Genomic DNA, 20,924 nt, shown 5'->3' with positions numbered 1-20,924 from the left:
CCTGTAGTCTCGTGAAAAACTCGCCGTCGGCGGGGTCGAGGGCCCCGTCGGCGACTTAGTTCAATTCTCCATATTTTGGTCTTTTTTGCTCCAAATTCTCTTCTTTTTGTATCTTTTTGCTTCAATGACCCTAATTCATCATTCATGCAATAAAACATCAAAAATACCTTTCTTTAAAGTACAATATCATCAAAAACAGTATAAAATAGGTATGAAATCTCAACATATTTTCCTGTGGTCACAAATTCTTTGACAAAAGGGTTGCCACCGAAGACATTTAACGAACATGTCATGAGAATGAGCATTGTCAAAACCCTTTATTTATTTTATGCTCTTTGTACTTTGACACTTTGACACTTTGAGCTCAATTTTTCTTGTTTTTGATGTTTATAAATCTTATTTTATCGTTAATGTACACTTTATGTTGTCTAATGTTCAACAAGATTTGTCTTTTAATAGACATTATGGGACCATGATGTTAATCCTCATTTGCTAAGTATATAATTGATATTGTGATACATGGAAGAGACTGTGTCGATAAATTGATGCAAAACTGCCATGAATCATATTAATTTCATACTTATTAAATAATTTATGATTTAATCAACACAAAGAATGATTTATCTTACATTTTGTGCAATATGTTATGCATTATTAAAATTAAGTGAGCCAAGCAGGTGAATGTTATATTTTTTTATTTATGGCTCACATTTATTTTAATAACTTATGAGATTTATTTTGATAACTTAAGTTATTTATTTAACTCATAACATGTCATAAATTATGAAAACTTATGATATTTATTTTGATACTTAAGTTATTTTTTTTTAACTCATAACTTATGTTATAACTTATGAGAACTTATGATATTTATTTTGATAACTTAAGTTATTAATTTTCTTAACTCATAACTTATGTCATAGTTTATGATAACTTATGATATTTATTTTATAACTCATGCAATCTCTTAAATGAATAAGAGTTACTAACTTATGTCATTGATTTTATACTAACTTATGTCATTGATTTTAATAATAATAAAATCAATTAATTTATTAAATTATCATTAATTATATTGGTTTGTAACCCCTTGATGGATGATGATTAAATAGAACCTGATTCAGAGAATGGGTCGTATCTCTTCCTAACACACCCCGTACATTTCCCTCCATCAAAAAATACAGAAAGTTTCAAAGAATTAGAGAGAGAAACTCCATCTCTTCAAAATCAAATTTCTTCAAGATAAAATTTTATCATCATGAATGCAAGTACGTGTTACTTTATTATGGAAATGTAAAAATCATGAATTTAAAAATCTTGGCTATCATGTATTTTTAGAATTTGTGTCATAAAGTTCAAACATGATTTTCTAACAAGGTAAACATTAATGAAGTAATGCTTTGTTTATTATTCTTGAAATTATCTCCTTATTTATTGGGAAGAGAGCACAATATTGTGATATTACATTTTCACGAATGTTTTATGCATTCTTTGTATTTTTCAAATATGAACCTATCACATGGCCACTATCTAGCTCGTTTGACTAAGCTAATTTGGCTTTGACTCAACATGATTATTTTGGTCAGCTAGACTTAGTCGATGTCCCCTATTGGCTGAGTTTGGTGGGCTTCGGGTTGGCATGATTGGTTCAATCGGCTAAGTCAATCTGACCATTAACCTTAGATAATAGATGACGAAGCTTCTAAACCTTTATGATATAATTGGAGTTGCCGAGCTAGGTCCTCCATCGAGTTGACTTTTGTATGTCAGTTGGCTTGAATATCTCTGTCTCATTTCTAAACGAATGCTTCAGATTTAGTTAATTCAGTCGTCTTCGTGACAGTTGACTTTTATCTCGCTTAGCTCGTACGACTACATCCGATCGAATAAGTGGGCCTTCTGGTCTTTCGTTGGTGGACATTCCTTTGGTATACTCATTTCCTTATAGACAATTAAATCTCCTTAGAATGAGCACTCACTCATTTTCAATGTACACCTATGCATTTTCAATTCTCACTTATTTATTCAAATAACACTACTAACAAAATTCAGAAAGATATAATTTGATTTAATTTTGAATTTAGTTTTACTCATTTAAATTAAATTCAAATTGACTCTACACCTGATAAAAGAAATATCTAAACAAAATATATTATATAATAGTTATGTTTGTTTCCTTATTTAATTAAAATTAATTTCAAGTCAACTCAATAATAAATTTCAACTCAATAATTATTGTAAATAAAATCGATTCAATAGAATTTTATTTTTATAAAATTAAAGCAAAACATTATTTTTAATTTTAAATCCATTTTTCGCATAAATGCCTCGAATTTGACTCGCTGGCGGCGTTCGATTCGTTGGAGTAAAGGTTTCGTCCTCCCCTCACGTCTACTTCACTACCTTTGTTCGGTGTTTTTGTCCTGTTTAGGGTTTGGTCTTTCTCCATTTGGCGGCGAAATGGCTACGTCGAAGACTTCAATGAGGAAGCCGGTGTTCGTGAAGGTGGATCAGTTGAAGCCGGGAACGAGTGGGCACACGCTTACGGTGAAGGTGCTTGAGTCGAAGACTGTGCTTCAGAAGGGCCGAGCGGCATCGGCGCACCTCCGGCAGACGAAGATTGCCGAATGCCTTGTCGGGGACGAGACGGGAACGATCGTATTCACAGCCCGAAACGAGCAGGGTTCGCTTCTCTTACCTCTATTGATTTTGTTGTGAATTGTTGAATTCGATCAAATTCCTGCTAGATCTGCTCTTTTCTTCAGTGGCGGGACTTTTTTTTTCATGAATGAAAGATGAGGATGTGTAGATGCTTAATGGTCATTTTAGATTTCTCGGGGGCTTTGTAAATTTAAATGGCATTATTTGCTCAACTGCAATTTTTTGAGATATCCACAGATTGGGCGTTTCTTTAGTGGAGGGCGAATTCTAGTATTTTTGCATCACATAGTAGATAACATTCGTCAATTTTAATGGAATGATCCAAAAGTTTCTAATACTTTTTAATGCGTATAGTTAATTATCTCTTAATTTTTCTTTCCCTTCAATCTATCCCGCACACATGCGCAGACTCCATCATACGCCAAGGTCAGCGGGTTCATCAGGTTGGAGCCATTCAGGCGTAGAACCATAGGATCCCCTGCCAGGACCACGCCACGCCACGCCAGGATGGCCATTTTTTTTATTGGGTTGACTTAGATCTTTGATTGACTTAAGGGTACTTAGTTTGATTTTAATAAAACCTTGGTTTATTTTCTAGTTATACAAAACAAAACCCTAGTAAATACTAAAATCTCGAGAATTTCATTGGGATTTGGAACAATCTTAGCGGATTAACAGGTATCAATGGAATATTGGTAAATTAATCGGGTTAATGCAACCCCAGTAATTTGCCAAGGCCTTAATAAAATTACTCAGAATTGACGCTACTTTGGCAAACTTTCCAATATTTTGTTCTGTCCGGGTAATCTTTTAAGTTTTGAAAGTCATTAGAGCATTTCATTGCCCTTTTATTTAGAGTAGAAATGTTAAGGCCTCTTAGTGAAAGTTGAAAAGCACCTCTATTCTTTAGAAATAGGCCATACTAACATCATTACACTAATTTTTTGATACATTAACACATTTTTAAGGGGAAAAAAGAACATCCTAGGCTATACAAGGTTAGTAATCGCTTCATTCATTAATGCCTTGTCTTTATGCTTAGTTTGTCAGATATCAGGTGAGTGGAATTTGGAACATGCATTTTCAGTTTACCTTGCCTGCTCAAAATTTGCTCAAAATATGTTTCATGACACCAACTAAAAGTCAAGAAAGATAAATTTTTAATATTCATTAAGAACTTGAAATGTAGATGTATCTTTGCTTTTTCATTTTTGCTTATTGCATACATAATATATTATTAACAAAATTTACTAAAATATTTCTTGAATATTGGCAATGAATAAATCCTAGTTATTCTTTGAAATAGGTTTAGTATTGTACTGCATGCATCATATAAGATGGAAAGAATGTGGTGTCATCATTATGTTCTAGTAATATATTGAAAGTGCATTTTTTGATGAGAATGATGATTTAAGGAGCAATTCATCTAAGGGGATGAAAAATGGACGTAAGGGATGCTAATGCGTTTGATTTATTGTGGCAATGGTTCAATTGAGAGTGACTGTAGGGGTCTTTGGGTGTTGTGTGGGCAATTCGAGTCTCAGTGTTGCATTTTGCATGACACTAACCATCATATGGAACATGTGTTGCTATTTTAAGAAGCAACTCAAGTATTGTCAAAATACTTATGGACGTGGACCTTTGTTTTGCATGATAAGTTTCTTGGATTTTATCATATTAATATTGCTTATTTTTGAGGAAAAACACGTCCCGAGAACAATGACAATCATAGAATAAGATCAACAATAAGCCTTTATCATACTAGGTGGGGTCGGCTACATGTATTCGTTTTCTTCATTATGTCTTTTTTAGTGTCATATTTTCATTTAGTTCAAAGAGATTAAGATTATTTTTTATACAAAATGCCTAAGTCTTTTTAAGTCTACATCTGTCTTTCTTAGCATAATTGGAATTTAAAACATCTACTCTTCTAATCGGACAATAAGTTGGTCGACATTTAATGTGACCAAACCATCTAAGATGATTATCTCTAATCTTGTCTGCCACTAGAGCTACACCAACCCTTTCACGGATAGATTAGTTTCACATTTGGCTCTAAGTGTAAAGCCACTCATCCATCTAAACATTCTCTTCTCAACAAAACTTAACTTCGTTTTATACTTCTTTTTTAAAGGCCAAAATTCTGCGCCATAAGCATTGCAGGGCTCACCACCATCTTATAAAATTTCCCATTAAGTCTAAGCGACACTTTTCTATCACACAATAGGCCTGATGCATTCCTCCACTTCAACCAACCAACTTGAATTTTACTAATAACATTCCCATCTATATCACCATCACTTTGAAGAATAGACTCGAAATATCTAAAACGTTCACTCCTTTTAATGATTTGATCACCCATAGTTGCAACTTTGCCACTAGAATTACTACAGCTAAAATGACATTCCTTCTATTCAGTTTTAGTTCTACTCAAATGAAGTCTTTAGACTCTAATGTAAAGCTCCATAATTCAAGTTTTTTCTGAACGCTTTCTCTAGTCTTATCCACAAAAAGGTTATCATCAACAAAAAACATACACCAAAGCACATCATCCTGCAAATGTCCAGTAAGAGCATCCATAACTAAAACATGAAGAAATGGGCTTAAAACCGATCCCTGATGTAATTCAACTAGAGTAGGAAAATACTTGGTCAATCCTCCTTATGTTCTTACACAAGTAACAACTCTAGAATACATTTCTTTAATGGCTGAATATAAATCATATCAACTCCTTTCTTTTCTAGAACTCTCTAAAGAACTTCTCTTGGAATATTATTGTAAGCTTTTTCTAAATCAATAAAAATCATATGTTGAGCCTCCTTGCTCTCTCTGTCCTTCTCCATCAAATCTCTCAATAAATGTATAATTTCCATAATAGACTTGCCTGACATAAATCCAAATTGATTATCAGAAATCTTTGTATCACATTTTAACATATGTTCAATTGCCCTCTCTCATAATTTTAAAGTATATCACATTAACGTAATTACTCTATAATTTGCACACTCTTGTGCATCCCTCTTATTCTTAAAAAGTGAAACCAAAATACTCTTTCTCAACTCCTCAGGTATCTTTGTAGTTTTTACAATAATATTAAAGAGTTTAGTAAGTTGAGAAACATTGAAAGCTCGTAGATATTTTCACACTTCAACTAGGATATCATTAGGTCTTACCTATTTTCCACCCTTAGTTTTCCTTAAATCCTCCTCAACTTTTTTTTTACTAATGTAACTATAAAAATAAAAAGTTTTGTTATTATTAACATCATTATGGTCGATTGTATTTTTCAGAAACATCATTGAATAGTTTATCAAAATAACTCACCTACCTATGTTGAATATCTTACTCTAAGAAAAACGTTTTTTGATTTTCATCTTTAATACACTTTACGTGAATTAAATTTTTACTTTTTCTTTTTTCTTTTTTTAACTAGTTTATTATATATATATTTCACCATTTTTAGTATCTAATCTATTATAATGATCACTGAAAGTATAATTTTTAGCGTCACAAATTATTCTCTTAGATTCCCTATGGTTCACCTTGTATTTTTTCCAGTTCTCCAAGCTTTTATATTTAAATCAATTTTTATAACACAACTTTTTATATTTTATCTTTTCTTGCATATTATTATTCTACCACTATTTATTTTTATTTATAAAAATTTTTCCTTTCAATTTTCTATTATATCTTTTGCCACTTGTTTAATAATACTTGTTATTTTATTCCACAGAATTAATTTCTTCATGAACATCCCAAATATTGAAATGCTGAAGTTTACTTATTAAAATAATTTTATTTGTTTTTTAGGTGGCTTCATCTAATTTTATGATAATATTTTATTATATTCTTGATCTTAGAACTCTTCATCTTAAAATCCAGAATTAATAATCGATGTTGAGTATTTAAATTTTACTTAGAAAGACCTTATAATTTTTACATTCTCGACGATCTTATTTTCTCTAAAGAAAATAATCAATTGGTTTTTTATTTAATTTATTCTTATAAGTAATAATAAGTTCATCTATTTTCTTAAATAAAATATTAGCAATAACAAAATCACAAGCTAAAGCAAAATCTACTATGGCTTTTTCTTCTTTATTAATCACTCCAAAACCGTGGCCACCATGAACATTTCTAAAATCTTCTGTTACTCTAACAACGTTTTCATTTTAATCTCCTCCAATAAAAATTCTTTCGTTAAAATATATCATTTGTATTAATACTTCTAGGTCATTTCAAAATTTTTCTTTTGAACATATATCTGAACCCACTTAAAGAGCATAAACACTTATAACATTAAAAATTTTAGTATCAACAATAATATTTATGCCTATAATTTTATCTCCAATTTTATTAATTTTTACAGCATTGTCTTTCTAACTCTTATCTATAATTACACCTATACCATTTTTAGTGTGACTCCTACATTAATACCAAAGTTTAAAATCTAAGCATCACTCTCATTAATTTTTTTTCCAACTCATTTAGTTTCTTGAATGCAATGGATATTTTTCTTTCTATGAACTTTAATATTTACTAATTTTATTAATTTATCTATGATAGTACCTATATTCCAAAAGTCTATCATAATATTAATTTCATGGACTAACTTTTTTACCCACATACATCCATAATGTGGAAACCTTTGCTTATTTGATACTACACCCTGACGCCGGCGTAGTGACCCTGTCACACTTTTCCACTGTATTCAGGCCAGACAACACATTGCATTCAGGGAACGCCCTAAACAATGACAATCATAGAATATTAAAAATAATATATAAGGAGAACATCAAGAATAAAATATAGGAGAGTTAATAATCTGAAATCTCTTCAACTAAGCAAGGTATAAATCAATTATGTAAATAAATCATAAATATTTTAGATTTTTTCTTTTTCTTCTATGAATTTTTTTTAAAATTTTTTTATCAACTCTACAAAAAAGTTAAGAGAACTTGTTAGCGCGTTTTTGTATATTTTTGGGGTGAACTTTAATCTTTTTTGAAATATTTCTTAAAAGTGAATTTGTTTTTATGTTACTGTGTGTATAATTTCCTTTGCCATCAATAATTTTTTTTGTTATTATTATTATTTTATTTCAATCTTTCAAGAAGAATAGAGCTTGGGATTAGCTTTTATTATTTCCTTAAATAAGTGTCGGCCTCACTTTGAAAATTATCATGGATGAATAATTTGAGTTCCCCATTTTAAGGTTATTTTTTGAATCATGGATTAAAAATGCATCCATGGCACATGTCTTGGGGAGCACCTTACCATGAGATGACCAAAAATTGCTCGAGGTTTACACATTAATGGTTTGAGTGAGGCTTTCCTCTTTTATTGAGGCATATGCTTCGATTTGTTGGAGACCATCCTTCAAATTATAATACAATAAGAACTAAAAGAATCTTTTTTTCATATGATATTATAATATACCTAGTATAGCTTATAACATATTTTGGTTTGAACTTTTAAGCTAGGATTGAGGCATATCATTTTTTGATAAGCTTCAATTCATATTATAATATACCTAGTACAGCTTATAACATATTTCGGTTTGAACTTTTAAGATTGAGGCATATCATTTTTTTGATAAGCTTCAATTCTTCTTAGAAAATTGCCAAAATGAATAACTTGATTTTCTTTTGTTGAGTGACGGGTAGTTATCCTAGTTATCTTAGTATGTCTCCAGTTTTTGTGCTTTTTTGTTTTTGTTTTCTTAATTTTTGTGAATTGTTTTTTCCACTTCTACTTTTTCTTCTGTCATGCAAGCAATCTAGCCAAACCCCCCCAAAAATTTTGAACTTTTAAGACAATTCCTTAAAGAGTGGTGAAATATGATGCAAAACAAGAAGTTTTAGTAGAAATTTGATTTTTTAGCTATAGAAAATTATCTTTAAGTATAGCAATACTTTAAGATACATTGCAAGTAGAGTCATCATAATGGCATCATATATGTAGTTAATCATTATAACGCAACTATAAAATAATATGAGAAATCATTCTCATCATCTAATTTTAAAAAATTGCAAGCATCATTCATATATGAAAAGTTTGTTAATTTAAACATTCATATCTTGTCATTATCATCACAATTTTCATGGAATAAGTTGATTACTATCATGATCATACTTAAATTTAAAACAAAAAAAAATTAATTTTAATTTTGTGATGCAAATATGAAATGAAATATTGTTCTTGATATGAGAGAAGGTTATCGTCATCTGCAATTGTAAGTGAATCAATTAAAAAAAATGTGATTATTTCGGAAACAATAATATGAAACCAGTCTCCTTCCATATGGACATAGTTGAATTTAAAATATTTGGAGTGATTAAAAAAAGAATCTAGAGCCAGATTGTATTTTGTTTTAGTCTATGATTTTGTTATTGTTGATACTTTATTTAATAAAAGAATTGAACATCTTATTGCTTATAAGAATGGATCTAATAAAACCCAAATTGATTATTTTCTTATGAGAAAAATGTATCGTGAATACTGAAAGGATAGTAAGGTCATTCAATGTGAAAAATTAAGTACCCAACATCAATTATTGATTTTAAATTTTAAGATGAAGGATGCAAAATACAAAAAAATATTATTATAGAATTAAATAGTGGCCCTTATGAATAAAAATAGTTTGTGATGGAATATTAATCTACAAGAAACGATAAAAAAATATGAAATTTTGGAGGGTTAGGAAAAGATGTAAGGAGTCTAAGGCAATATTTTGCGATGATAAAAATTCTATTTTTTAATGATTTTTATGATAGATTTTATACTAAAGAGAGTTAAGTATATATTTATATATATAAGAATAATGACATAAATAAATTAATTTGAAAATAAAAAATTACATTTATTAAATAAAAATATTTAACATACTGGGTAAAATCTTTTGATAAACCTATTTAATAAAGATTGTGAAATACGACCTATTTTAGTTATCTAAATATTGTAAATAATAACAATTTTTTATTTACACTGTCATATCAGTAAAATAAAAGTTGATGATTCTTTAAAAAAATAAAATATGGAAATACAATAGGACCTAATGATATTTCAATAAAAATGCGAAAATATTTGTGTGGTCTGAGAATTTTTGTCTTTTTAAATCTTTAATTATTATTTTAAAACTAAAAGATACTTAATGAGTGAAGAAATATTCTATTAGTTCATATTTTTAAGAATAAAGGGGATGCACAAAAGTGTGCAAATTATAGAGGAATCAAGTTAATGTATTATACATTAAAATTAAGGGAGAGAGTAATTGAACATAGGTTATGCCGTGATATTGAAACTTCTCAAAATCAGTTTAGATTTATGCCAGACAAGTCTACTATGGAAGTTATACATTTATTAAGAGGTTTGATGGAAAAGTATAGGAGGATCTACATATTGTTTTTGCTAATTTAGAAATAAGCTTATGGTAAAATTTGAAGAGAAGTATTTTAGAGAGTTCTAGAAAAGAAAGATGTTGATATTGCTTATGTTCAAGTTATTAAAGATATATATACTAAAGTTGTTACTTCTGTTCGAACACAAGGGGAATTGACAATGTATTTTTCTATTTGCATTAGATTACATCAAGGATCGGCTTTAAGCCCACATCTTTTTTTTGCTTTAGTTATGGATGTTTGTACTGGATGTTTATAAGAGATGTAACTTGGTATATGCTTTTCATTGATGATGCTCTTTTTGTGGATAATACTAGAGAGAATTCAAGAAAAAAAAATTGAATATGGATGTCAACTTTGCTGTCTAAAGACTTTTGTAATAGTGGATCTAGTGGTGGGGTTGTAACAATGAGTGATCAAGTTATAAAAATGAGTGATTATTTTTAGATATCTTTGGTCTATTATTCAAAGTGATGGTGATATCAATGGGGATGTTATTAGTAGAATTTAAGTTGGATGGTTGAAATGGAGGAATGCATTGAGCCTATTGTATGATAGAAAAGTAGTAAACTTGAAGGAAAAATTTATAAGATGGTGGTGAAACCTACAATGCTTTACAGCGTAGAATTTTGGCTTGTAAAAGAGAGATAAAATTAACCTAAGTGTTGCTAAGAAAAGAATGCTCAAGTGGACGAGTGGTTTTACACTTAGAGACAAATTTGAAAACAAATATATCCGTGAAAGGGTTGGAGTAGCTTCAATGACAAGCAAGATTAGATAGATTCGCCTTAGATAATTTGGTCACGTTAATCGTCGACCATCTGATGACCCTGCTAGAAGAGAAGATGTTTTCGATTTCACTTATGCTAAGAAAGGTGGAGGTAGTCCTAAGAAGACTTGGGCATATTGTATAAAAAATGATATGAAGTTATTTGAATTAAATGAAAATAGGACATAATGGAGTAAAAAGATTCATGTAGTTTAGCTCACTTAGTGGCATAAAGGCTTGTTGTTGTTATTGTTGGAAACAACATTGAAGGTTGAATCCTCACTTTCTACTTAACATTAATGCTCCAATAATAATTAAAAAATGACTCTTGGATGTTTTACAATCAAGGATTTCTTCAAATAAACAAAATAGTAACCAATTATTCTATCAAATCATAAAAACTTTACACCTTTTTACCTCCATGAAATCGTATGATAATTTGTATTTTTATGCTTATGAATAAGGAATGAGTTGTTTCTAAGAATCATATTGGGTTGCATCGCATATTGGTGATTGTTTGTAGTTTCAGGAGCGTCGGTAGGCCACAAAAGTCGTAGTGCATAGCTAAAATATTGTCAGTTGGCCGTCAAGGCCTAGGGGGAAGCTAAGAGGAGAGAACTTCAATAATTTGGAGAAAGTCGACGTATCATGAGTACGATGGTTGTAAGTTGTTGCCGTCAAGAGCTATTATCACATCTTCAATACGACGTTATTCCTTACCCCATATAAACTGGATTCAGACGTACGTCATGACTCCGCAAATTGCTTCGTTGTAATTTGTGTCATTACTCCGCAAGGACCATCGATGACAACGAGTATGGGACAAACAACAATTGTCAATGACGACCGGCTAGCGGGGCTCGACTATGGTCAGTGGCTGCGGGAGCAGGAAGTGTTCGTTAGGTCTTTTGATTTAGAGTAACACTGAAACTCAACTTCTCTTGGTCCAACTCTTCATCTAGGTCTTCCCCACTTTATGTAAAGAGTAGGGCTACATTTATAAATTTTGGGAGTGAAATTTCATGTAAATAAAGCATGAATTTGGACCACTCTATCAGAAGGCCCAAGCTAATTCCTTTGATTGGATGATGTTTTGTGAATATTTTAGTGCCTTAATGATGTCAGATTGGAGTGATCCGAGACTCGTTGGATTCATCTCATCGAGTTTTTTGATTCAATTATAAGCTTGTCAAATTTGGAATCTATCTGACGCTTCGATTGACTACAAAAACTTCTAAATATGGTTTAACTGCTTGATCTGGGCTTGATTTAACACAAATTAGATCAAATTTGGCGTCATTGGGTTTGTCTCGTCGAGCCGGTCAGTTAGTGTATGTTTTCTGAAATCAGAGTTGTAATAACCTATAAAAAAATGAAAATAAAATTAATAATTGAATAGACATTTAGATAGACACCTCTTCGTTCTGTTTTTAGTAGTTGCATATCCCTTCAAAAAGAGCATAATTCGAACGATAGAAATAGAGAGCGAGTGAGATAGGGGGAGAGTGGAAAATAGAGTGAGATAGAGAAGAAGAGGAAGAAGAAGAAGAAGAATGGAGAAGGAGACAAGCGACTCACCTGGTGCATTGTTTCCCTCCATTGTTCAAGATCAAACCGAAAGGAAGAAGGCTCGAGCGGGCTCTGTCGAGTGTTGTGAGCAACAAAGGAAAGGAGAAAGAAGGGGAAACTTGATTGGGTACCCGGAAGGCTCGAACGGTTCTCAGGAGCAAGAGAGGGGGGGGGGGGGGGGGGGGTTGGGTTTACTCTGTCATGCGGCTCGTAGAAGGGTGTGGCTCACAGAGGAAGGAGGCAAGTTCTTGATGCTATCATGCGGCTCGCAGAGGAAGGATGAGGTAAGTTTTCTCTTTGTGTGTGGTACTCACGTGCTGAAACCGAAGTGGAAGGAGGTCACTTCGTGTGTGGTGCTTGAGTGTAGAGACCGAAGGAAGGAGGGAACTCGTGCATGTGTGAGATTAGGCCAGTCGAAGGTTTATTTAAAAGTTTAAATTAATATGTTAATTGATATATTGTAATATAAATTCAGATAATATGTGTATATGAATGTGTGAGTATATATTTATTTAATTAATGTGTTAATAGAAAGTTACTTGAAATAGGATAGAAGCTATAAAGTCCCGAATTGGAGGGTGTATGGTGACGAGAACTTCCATTACAAGGAAAAGAAGAGTCGGGGGCTTGAAGTGGAGAGTGAAAGTTTAGTGAAACCCAAATTTGTGATTTGAAGTGAGTTGAGGTTGTATTATTTTTATTAATTTAATTAATGAATTTTATATGAATATTCAAATTTATTATTGAATTGTTAAAAGTAGATGCATCTAAAATCAAGATGCAATTGAGTAAGAGAGAGACAGTTGTAAGATCGTGGATCGAATCATTTTGAAAGATAAGGTATGCTTTAATTCAAGTTTAATTTTCTTAATTTAGAATTAATATTTAATAAAAATGTCAATGTTTAACATCAATTTTGGTTGAACAACATTTGGGTCTAGAAAGCTAGGAGTTAGGTAATCGGTGTGGCCAGCAAGCTAAGCAGGTGAGTAGTTCTACTTTTAAATTGTAGTAATATTTTATTTCTTCTAAATTTGATTCACTCTGTCTTGCATAACTAGATTTAACTAACTCTTTAAGTTTAATTGATTATATGGAGTGTATGTCAGTGATATTTGCATGTCATTTAAATGCATAATTGAAGTTATTGAATGATATAAAAAGAAAATAAAAATGAGATTTCTATTGTTGAATGCTTGTTTGTGCATATTTGACTATGATGTGATCACTTTTTTATGGTACTAGCGGGAAAACGCAAAGGTTCTCGTGCATGTAAATGAAAATTGATATTGATATTGATGTTGAAGTACCAAAATTGCATAATTTCTTAACGGTGCTCCTGTGACGGTTTTATACAGATTAAAAAGATATTGATTATGTAAATGATATAGTAAAATACATAATAAATGTTTATAATCACTTTGAATGATCATGTTGGATAGTATAAATTGTCAAATGCTCGTATATTTTTACACAGTTTAATTGACATGCATATTGTCTTATTTTTCATTGAACTACTATAGTTTAAGAGTATGAGTATTCACTAGATTTGTTGAACTTACCGTTGTTTTAAATTAATTTTTCAGGTTTAATATATTTGATTAAATGATGAATAATAACAGAGAAAATATTTATAGACAAAGGACAACAAGAAATGAGATAAAATTTAGCTGTTTTAGTTTAATTTCTTTTTTTATAATGGCTCTTTCATTATTAACATGTAGTTATTGAAAAATTTAATTTTCACCGTGCGATCGTCTGTGCCCGCCTTGGTTAATTCCAAGTCCTGGGTCCTGGGTTGGGTCGTGACAAAAGTTTTGATTATTTAAAATTTAAGTTTGAGTATTTCTAGACCAAAAAATGCATTGAGATTTATGCCAGTTGCCTCAAGATTTGTGCTAAAAGTCAAAATTTATTGATGACATATCAACTACTCCCAATTTCCAGGCGCTTGTCCGAAAAATACCAGAATAATGAAATCAGGCAAAAAAATGGAGAAGTTCGATAATTTTTTATTTCTAACGATGACGTCTGCCGGTGCAGGATGGCTGATAATGGATCAAGCAGGATGACAAGCCAGTGGCGGGGTCAGGGATCCCTGAGAGTGGGATCAGATGATGATGGCTGCTCCACGGAGCGAGCATGTGGAATAGTATGGATGGCGTGATGGCTGCTAAGGAATCAGACAATGGGGCTGTGGAACTTGGATTTTCGTGTTGGAAAGTGCGAACTACGTTGTTCCATGCAGATTGAGTTGTACGATTGTCCGGTCATGCAAAGTCGGATAGCTTCTACACGTTGCTATGGGAAAACTTGGATTTTGGTCATTTTCTTTGACATTTTTTTTAATTTTGTGCCTATAAATGGGCGTAAAAGAAAGAGGAGAGGATACACTTGCTGAAGTCTCATGAGACCATTGGCCTCCTGTTATGCAACCCTTGGAGTTCCCTTAACCTGTTGTTGTGCCACCTATGAAGTTACCTTGGCCTGTTGTTGTGCCACCCCAGAGTTCCCTTGGCTTGCAGTGTGTCACACTTGGATTTCCCTTGGCTTCCTATTGCGCCATACTCGGAGTTCCCTTGGCCTGTTGTTGTGCCAGTTTTTACGCCGCTATTGCCCAATACCAAAGTGGCTTTTCCGTGCCGGTGTTGCACTTTTTTGAGGGGATTATTTTTGTTGTTGCGCTTTATGGAGTAGTTTTTTCGTGCTACTGTTATGCCTTCTAGAAGAAATTTTTCATGGTTTGAGATGCTGATATCTAGAGAATTATGTCCTTTTAAAAGTCGGCGGAAATATCAGAATTTTGAGGAGGCGATGCCAACAATTTCCAAAGATGAGTTTGCTCTTTCTTCCAGGGCGTGGGAGATCGAGCTTGTAAAGATATCACTTCTTTGGCGAGCACAAGAAGGTGAATAACTCATCGATCATATTGCAAAGACTTTGCAGGCTTTTTAATCGAGGATGTTGGCTTTTAAAGAGAAGAATATAAAGCTGCGGACCCGATGTGCAGAAGAATTCAATCAAACTTTCTGGAAAGGGATCCATATAATACATCATTGGATTGCAATGGACACCGATGACCTGACTTTTGGCTAGACGTCCAAAAGTTTCACCTCGCTCGGAAAGGGGAGAAGATAAATGTGGCTTATAGGAGTGTCCTCTTAGCAATTAGGAGGACGTTGTAATGGATTAGTGTACTTTTCTTTTGCTGACTTGTTGAGTTTTTATGCCAGTGCGCATTGGCTTCTATGGCTTTTCGATTGTTTTATGTGGGATTTGTACACAGTGATAGTGTTCTTATCGCTACATCTTTCTTCTGCTTGTTATAATATTATATTTGCTCGTACATCTTTGGGCCTATTTGATTTAGTAAAAAATGTTATCGTTGCTTTTGAGACTGCTTTTGCCTCTCCTCTTTGTTTATTGTTGCCCCATCTCTTAGGATGTTACAACGTGTTGCCCAATTTTTGGGCTCCTATCTCACGACTTCTGCCTGCTAGCACCCAACTTATGGGCATGCGTTGTCCCATCTTTGCAATAGGAGCATAGTGACATCGAACTGTTTTGAGTCTTATGTCTTTTGACGATTGTGTCTTTCGAGGTTTAGGTGAATATTTACTTTTTGAGGTTTGTAGCTTTTTGAGATTTTTAATGTACCTGTACCTTATGTGGCTTGTATTTTTTTGAGGTTTTTGATTTATCTTTACATTTTAGAGCTGTGGCTTTATGAGGTTTTTGAGTGGTGACACTGTCAACCATTTGCTCTTATAGTTTTTTTAGTGAGGACCCAACCCAAGACTAGCTTTCCTTCGAGACTTCCTCGTGTGCGTTCCTTCAAGGGATATAAGTGAAGATTGTCTTCCAATAAGAAAGTTCGACTTTTCCTAGGCTGTTTAATCTTTCCGCTCGACAGTTGTAGCCTGTAATAGAAAAAATCGATTGTAATCCACAAATGATGCAAGACCCGTACTAGGTTGTATAGCTGGAGATGCTCAATGATGTTAACCTTTTATGGACAAAATCAAATGAAATTCATCAAGAATATTTGACCTATCCAAGACTGCTAGCCAAAACTTTCGTTTTCGGATTGTAGCCTATTATGAAAGAGGTCGAATCGAGTCTCCTTAGGATCGATTAAGCCTAGAATGAGATGCTAGAGATTTTTTGCATTTCTCGAGATGAGCGTGGGCCAAGATGGATCAAAATTTTCTTGGAAATATGACTGTGATTATATTTTGTAAGTTTTTTTGTTGTTGCTTTTGAATTTATTATCCCCTATTGGGGACATTGTCCTTGCGAGCTTTTAAATCAGTCCATGTATCAAATCTTGAAGAGATCATCTTCTTAATCAAGCTGAGAAAGAATTCCAGCATGATTTTTGGTGGGGGGCGCTGAGGAAGCGCTAATTGACCAAATTTATTATGTCAGTGATTGATGTTAAGATGTTGACATGTGTGTCCTTTCAAAATTGTAGAGAAAAATGCCCCCCGATATGGAGTTGTTTCCTGTAGATTTGATGCTAAAATGAAACACATAATGATTATCCCCACCACTATTATGCCCGGGACGTTAACGCGAAAATCCTTTCTAGACTGCATTAAAGGTTGCTCCCAGCCTGAAACTGGTTCTTGTAGACTTGTTGTCTGAATATGATGCAGCACAATCGTGCCCAATACACTAATGTGAACACCTTTCGAGATTGCAGCGAAGGTTGCCCCCCAGCCTAAAAATGTCTCTCATAGACTGATGTCTGAAGGAGATGAGAAATGACTGCCTACTACAATGTTTCCCGAGGCGTTAATGTGAACAATCTTCCAAGATTGCAGTGAAGGATCCACCCGTCATCTTTTTGAGACTTTTATTTCTTTTGATGAAACCAAGGTGTGAGGTTTTTGACAATTCTTCACTAGTAGGGTGATGTGTATCATTGGAAAACACAACACTTGTTGGGAGTCTGATACTTGAAGATTGTGTCGAACAAGATATCCTTTCATCACAAATGGTGCCAATTTGTTGTGTGCCAGAAGATTTGCAATTGTAGAATAAAAAATTAGCATCTAAGCATTGTTAAAAAAGATAGCACCGACAGATAACAGAGGACTAACAGGAGGAGACTAGCAATTATACGTGGAAAACCCTAAAGAGGGAAAAAATCACGGAACATAGTTCAGTCAAAGTAATCCACTATGTAAATGTGAGTACTAGGTTAACTCTTCTCTTGAAATAGAGAAGATGAAATTACAAAAGTACAATAGTTGTCTGGCATTATTAGTTGCGATTGGGCTATACAACAAATGCATCTCCTGATGGCTGTAATAACCTTAGCTTGCTGTAAAGGCTGTTGTTGAAGGCCATGATAGTAGTTGACCTTATAAATCATTGTTGGTAGTTTCAGAAACGTCGATAGGCCACAAAAGCTGTAGTAGAAATTGCATCAATGGTGACTAATGTTGTATGCGAGGAGAAAATTTCATGAGTTCGGTGTCTTCATATCCTGAGTACGACTATCATAAGTTGTTGCCATTGGGAGCTATCGTTGGGTCATCAATACAACGTTATTCGTTACCCCGTATTAGGGGTAAATCAGGGTGTCATTACACTATTTTTGGAATGCATTGTTACACCGTCTTTGTGGTGTGTCGTTACACCGTAAAGTACATTATGACTCTATAAGGTGTTTCGTTTACGTCGGTACTCGGCAAGATCCACTGATGGCGCTGAGCAGAGGGCGGCGGATGGTGGTCTTCATCGGTCAGCAACTACAGGAGCAAGAAGTGTTGGTCGAGCTAAGGTTCAAAGCAGCACTAAAAATTGACTCTTACCAGTCCGACTCTACGTTTTGGTCTTCTTCTCTTTCATGAAGGGAGTAGGGTTCTATTTATAGATTTTGGGTGCAACATCATCTGTTGATAACACAAGAATCTGGACCACTCTATCAGATGACTCAGAACGATTTTCTTGATCGGATGTCATTTTGTGGATATTTGAGTACTTTAATAATGTCAAAATTGAGTGATATTAGGCTCATTGAATTCAGCTCATTGAGACACTCGATTCAACTATAAACTTGTCGGATTTGAAATTCATTTAATCCTCTGATTGACCACCCAAAATTGCCAAATTTGGTTTAATGGCTTGATCTTGGCTTGATTTGACCTGGATTGGATGAATTTTGGCGTCATTGGGTTTGTCTTTGAGAGTTAGTCATTTTGACTTTAAGCTTGCTGAAATCAGAGTTTTAGATGACTTTAAATTTGAGTTTGAACATTTTTTTGCGTAAAAAATGCCTCAAGGTTCATGTCAGATGCTTCGAGTTTTGTGCTGGATGTCAAAATTTATTGATTAAGTATCACAACTATAGTTTTTTTCCCATTTGATTGATTTATTGGAACTACTTTTTTTAGCTAAAACTAGTTAACTTTATATATTTGTTCTCACATATTATAGTCACTCGAAAGTAGCTTGAATTAGTTCATTGGTGCATTTTATCTTTATTAATCGTCTATTTTTTCTTGCCGCAACCTTTTTGGGAATCTAATGGTGTTATTAGAAGACCTGAGGCATGTTGTAGAACTCAACATATTGTCGAATTGGTTTAACTTTCAGATTACCTGTCAATCCGGCATTCAAATGGAATTAGCTGACTTCTATTCATATAGCAAACCTTTTGGCATTTGAATGTTATTAGATGATTTGATGCATGTTTCGAGACTTAAGACTAGTTGTCGAACTTATTTGACTTACTGATCACTAGTCGATTGGTTAAATCGTTCCAACCTGTCCATTAAATTGGTCAATAATTTCTTTCCATCTTAAATGTACCTACCTAAGTCTAAAGTAGTAAATGCATGCATAAACATATGCTTAGAATAAAATCAGTTATAATTTAATTTCATATCGAAAAATATTGAAATCCTCCCCGGAAATTTGCAAAATCCTGCAACAAACTAGTAAGAGCTGGTCTCCAAGTTACATATGGCCAGGTTGATTAACATCTTTTAAATGTTTTCAAACTTAGGTTCCTAGTTTAACCAGCCAGTCTGATTGGGGTTTCAAAACACTTTGAGCTTTATGATGTGTAGGAGAAAGATTTGGAAATATTAAATTAAAAGTTCAGAGTCACTGGCACAGCGGACTTCATATATCACTATACGGAAATGTATATTGGATTGGATTATTTTATATATATGTGTACCATTATATTCTGTTCGTTATCTACACCTATTCAGAACATTTCAATCTTGTTTACCTTTTGACGTATTATCATTTATCAAGTCTGTGTAGTCTATGCTAGTGTTTTACTTGGTGGTTAATTTAATTTTAACTTTGCTTAGGCCGTTGACCTGTTTCATACTTTTTTTATTATTTATCAAATTTTGCTTTTGAACTTTAGAGTCCTGTTCTATATCACACTAACGTATGCATTCTTGATCACTTTTTTTTTTATTGACATATTTGCATACATGTGGCTTTGGCATTTATTTGTATTTCAAGTTATTATTCTGATTTCAGTTTGAAGTTGCTGAATTTCCTTCTGCGTTGATTCACGTGCCACAAGTCTGTGTAGTCTATGCTAGTGATTTTGTCTTTTAAAATTTCACTAAATGCTCAGCCGGTTGGCCAGGCCCATGTATATCAGTTATTTTCCTTTCCATCATCCTTGTTCTTATCGATCAAAATCATACTGTTAATTAGAGAGAAATTCGTGTTTTCTAATATTACCTGCATGGCCTTATTCTTGATGTTTTAACGTAATATGCCCTTTTTAGATTGCTTATCATTGCAGATTCGTTTCCTTCATCCTTCTTCTTTCCAACCACTTTGATCTAGAAGATAGAATACTGCTTTTATTTTATTTTATCAATTATTATTATTATTATTTTTATTTTGGCATAGTATAGCATTTTCTTTCTCCAGTAACATTTAATTTTCTGCTTGCCAAACACAAAAAAATTACGTTGTTGAAAGGTTGGTTGTTATCAGCATACATTAACAAATAACCTTTATGTTCTCAAGAGAAACTATATACTATACCTTACTGTGATTTCATATAACAATTTTTCTTTGCTTTGATTGCCTCTATGCAGTTGACATGATGAAGCCTAATGCAACAGTTGTTGTCCGCAATGCGAAAATTGATATGTTTAAGGGATCAATGAGGCTGGCTGTCGACAAATGGGGACGCGTTGAGGTCACCGAACCTGCCAGCTTCACCATTAACAAGGATAACAACTTATCCTTGGTGGAGTACGAGTTGGTTAATGTCGAACTCGAAGAGTGAACTCAGTCCTATGTTAAATAAATCTATATGGATGGAGGGAGCTTCAAAACCCCCCTTTTTTTCCTTCTTTCGGCTTCAAGTCTTGCTTGTCTGTCAACAAGGTAAAACTTGAACAATGGAAGCAGCTTCTTTTATACAAATAGCTTTAGATTACCTTCATCTGTCACTTAGTATGGATTGTGGTGGGTTGTAAATGAACTAATTACTCAGTTACTTCAATATATTGGCTATAAATTAGAATTTA

At 33.1% G+C, this 20,924-nt stretch overlaps 1 protein-coding gene across 1 annotated transcript; it reads left to right on the top strand.

The window, feature by feature from the left end:
- The first annotated feature begins 2,355 nt into the window (after positions 1-2,355).
- On the top strand, positions 2,356-20,924 carry LOC110035813 (uncharacterized protein At4g28440-like). The gene is made up of 2 exons (XM_020740105.1): positions 2,356-2,683; positions 20,487-20,924. Exons 1-2 carry the CDS (start codon positions 2,461-2,463, stop codon positions 20,678-20,680), a joined length of 417 nt encoding a protein of 138 aa, XP_020595764.1. The 5' UTR covers positions 2,356-2,460; the 3' UTR covers positions 20,681-20,924.

Source organism: Phalaenopsis equestris, unplaced genomic scaffold, assembly GCF_001263595.1.
Source record: "Phalaenopsis equestris unplaced genomic scaffold, ASM126359v1 Scaffold200044, whole genome shotgun sequence".
In the NCBI taxonomy this organism is placed as follows: Eukaryota; Viridiplantae; Streptophyta; class Magnoliopsida; order Asparagales; family Orchidaceae; genus Phalaenopsis; species Phalaenopsis equestris.
This window is presented reverse-complemented; position numbering and strand designations above follow the sequence as displayed.

What these genes read in the sequence shown, in the direction of transcription:
- LOC110035813 (XM_020740105.1), top strand. Translation starts at nt 2,461, where the DNA reads ATGGCTACGTCGAAGACTTCAATGAGGAAGCCGGTGTTCGTGAAGGTG. An exon ending in CACAGCCCGAAACGAGCAGG is followed by an intron (nt 2,684 to 20,486) that starts GTTCGCTTCTCT and finishes GCCTCTATGCAG; the next exon opens with TTGACATGATGAAGCCTAAT.